Raw genomic sequence first — 1,336 nt, 5'->3', positions numbered from 1 at the left:
GAGACAGACTCTAGTAGCCTCAACCTCCTTACAATGTGAGGGGTGCCACACACTGTAACCCATGACTGCTTAATAGCAGCAGGAGCGCAAGAGCACCCGGTGGCATGTGTCGGTGCCTAAGGTAGCCGGTGTTGCGGTATCATTGGGGTGAAACGCCAGTAGTCATGCCCCGTAAAATAGGCAAGTTCGCTGAATTGTGTTACTAAATATCGGTTTCATCGTCAGACTATGATTGCTTGGCTCTTGGTAGATCGATTATGCGCCTACGACGATACATCCTCTATTCTTGTGCAGAACAATGAGTAAGATCCATAAGAAAGCAACAACAACTTCAAACAAACACGCTCAGGTTCACACCCAGCTTTCTTTTATTTAACTTCTTAAGTTCACACCCAGCTTTATTTTATTTAACTTGTTTAGTCCACACTCAGCTTGCTCTAGCATACCACTGAGGTTGGAGCAGTTTTATTTGATCACGGAGATGTAGCGTTATTTTGGATGATCCCTCTTTAGTCACTTAGTTGTAGGCGTCAGGGTTGGCAATGAGATAGGCCTCAACATTCTTGAACATTTCGGCAGCAGAGTCCTTGGCCTTGAGCATCATGTCTTTATCCTGCACGCCCTTGGACGTGCATTCCACCTTCGCCACACTCCCACCGTTGGCCGTTGGCTTCATCTTGATGCTCCACGTGGACGTCTCAACACCATCACACTCTAGGGTGTATCTGCACTCGCATTTGTCCACATCAAGGTGCTCAACCTTCTTCTTCATGACGTTGAAGGGAATGGCTGCATGATAAACTATGTGTTAAGATTTGAACATTTCGGCCGGATAACATGTGTGGTATGTGTACCTGAGCCACAATTGTAGTGTCGAACGCTGCCGACGCCGCCATCTCCCTCAACGTGGTGGGCACTTTCGACGATGTGTGGGGCAAGCTTAGGTGCCAGAGTGTGCCAGTCCATGGCGATGGCACGGAACTTGCGTGGAGCGGACACCTTCGACTCCAACTCGAGGGTCCAGCTGTTCGTGGAGGCCATTGTTATGTATCAACAACAAATGGGTGCAGATGGTGTGAGCCGAGACTAGTGTACCTAGAGGAGATGTGGTGTTTGAAGGTTGCCTTGAGAGAGGGAACCAATGCTTTAAATAGATGAAACATGGGCTGGTGAAGTTTGGCCCATCGATTTTTTTTCTCAAATCTGAATGCACCGTCGCCACTCGATCGGTCTGAAAGGACACGCTAGAAAGTTTTGCGCTTTGTTATTGTTTAGTTAAAGGGACGAGAGCATGGGCTAATTTATCGCGAAATTAAGGAGAAACGATGAATGGGCC

General features: G+C 47.8%; 1 protein-coding gene across 1 annotated transcript; it reads right to left on the bottom strand.

Annotated features, from left to right (window-relative positions):
- Positions 1 to 330: 330 nt before the first annotated feature.
- LOC124688879 (pathogenesis-related protein 1-like) lies at positions 331 to 1,070 on the bottom strand. Its single transcript, XM_047222496.1, has 2 exons — positions 855 to 1,070; positions 331 to 789 (listed from the first exon to the last, which is right to left on the bottom strand). The coding sequence occupies exons 1-2, from the start codon at positions 1,039 to 1,041 to the stop codon at positions 518 to 520; spliced, it is 459 nt and encodes a 152-aa protein (XP_047078452.1). The 5' UTR covers positions 1,042 to 1,070; the 3' UTR covers positions 331 to 517.
- Between the last annotated feature and the right edge of the window lie 266 nt (positions 1,071 to 1,336).

This window comes from Lolium rigidum, chromosome 2 (assembly GCF_022539505.1).
Source record: "Lolium rigidum isolate FL_2022 chromosome 2, APGP_CSIRO_Lrig_0.1, whole genome shotgun sequence".
In the NCBI taxonomy this organism is placed as follows: Eukaryota; Viridiplantae; Streptophyta; class Magnoliopsida; order Poales; family Poaceae; genus Lolium; species Lolium rigidum.
Note: the sequence above shows the minus strand (reverse complement) of the source record. Positions and strands in the feature narration are given on the sequence as shown.

Excerpts from the sequence above, each read along its gene's own strand:
- LOC124688879 (XM_047222496.1), bottom strand. The coding sequence starts at position 1,041 with ATGGCCTCCACGAACAGCTGGACCCTCGAGTTGGAGTCGAAGGTGTCC. Across the intron at positions 790-854 it reads ACACTACAATTGTGGCTCAG|CCATTCCCTTCAACGTCATG; the intron begins GTACACATACCA and ends TTTATCATGCAG.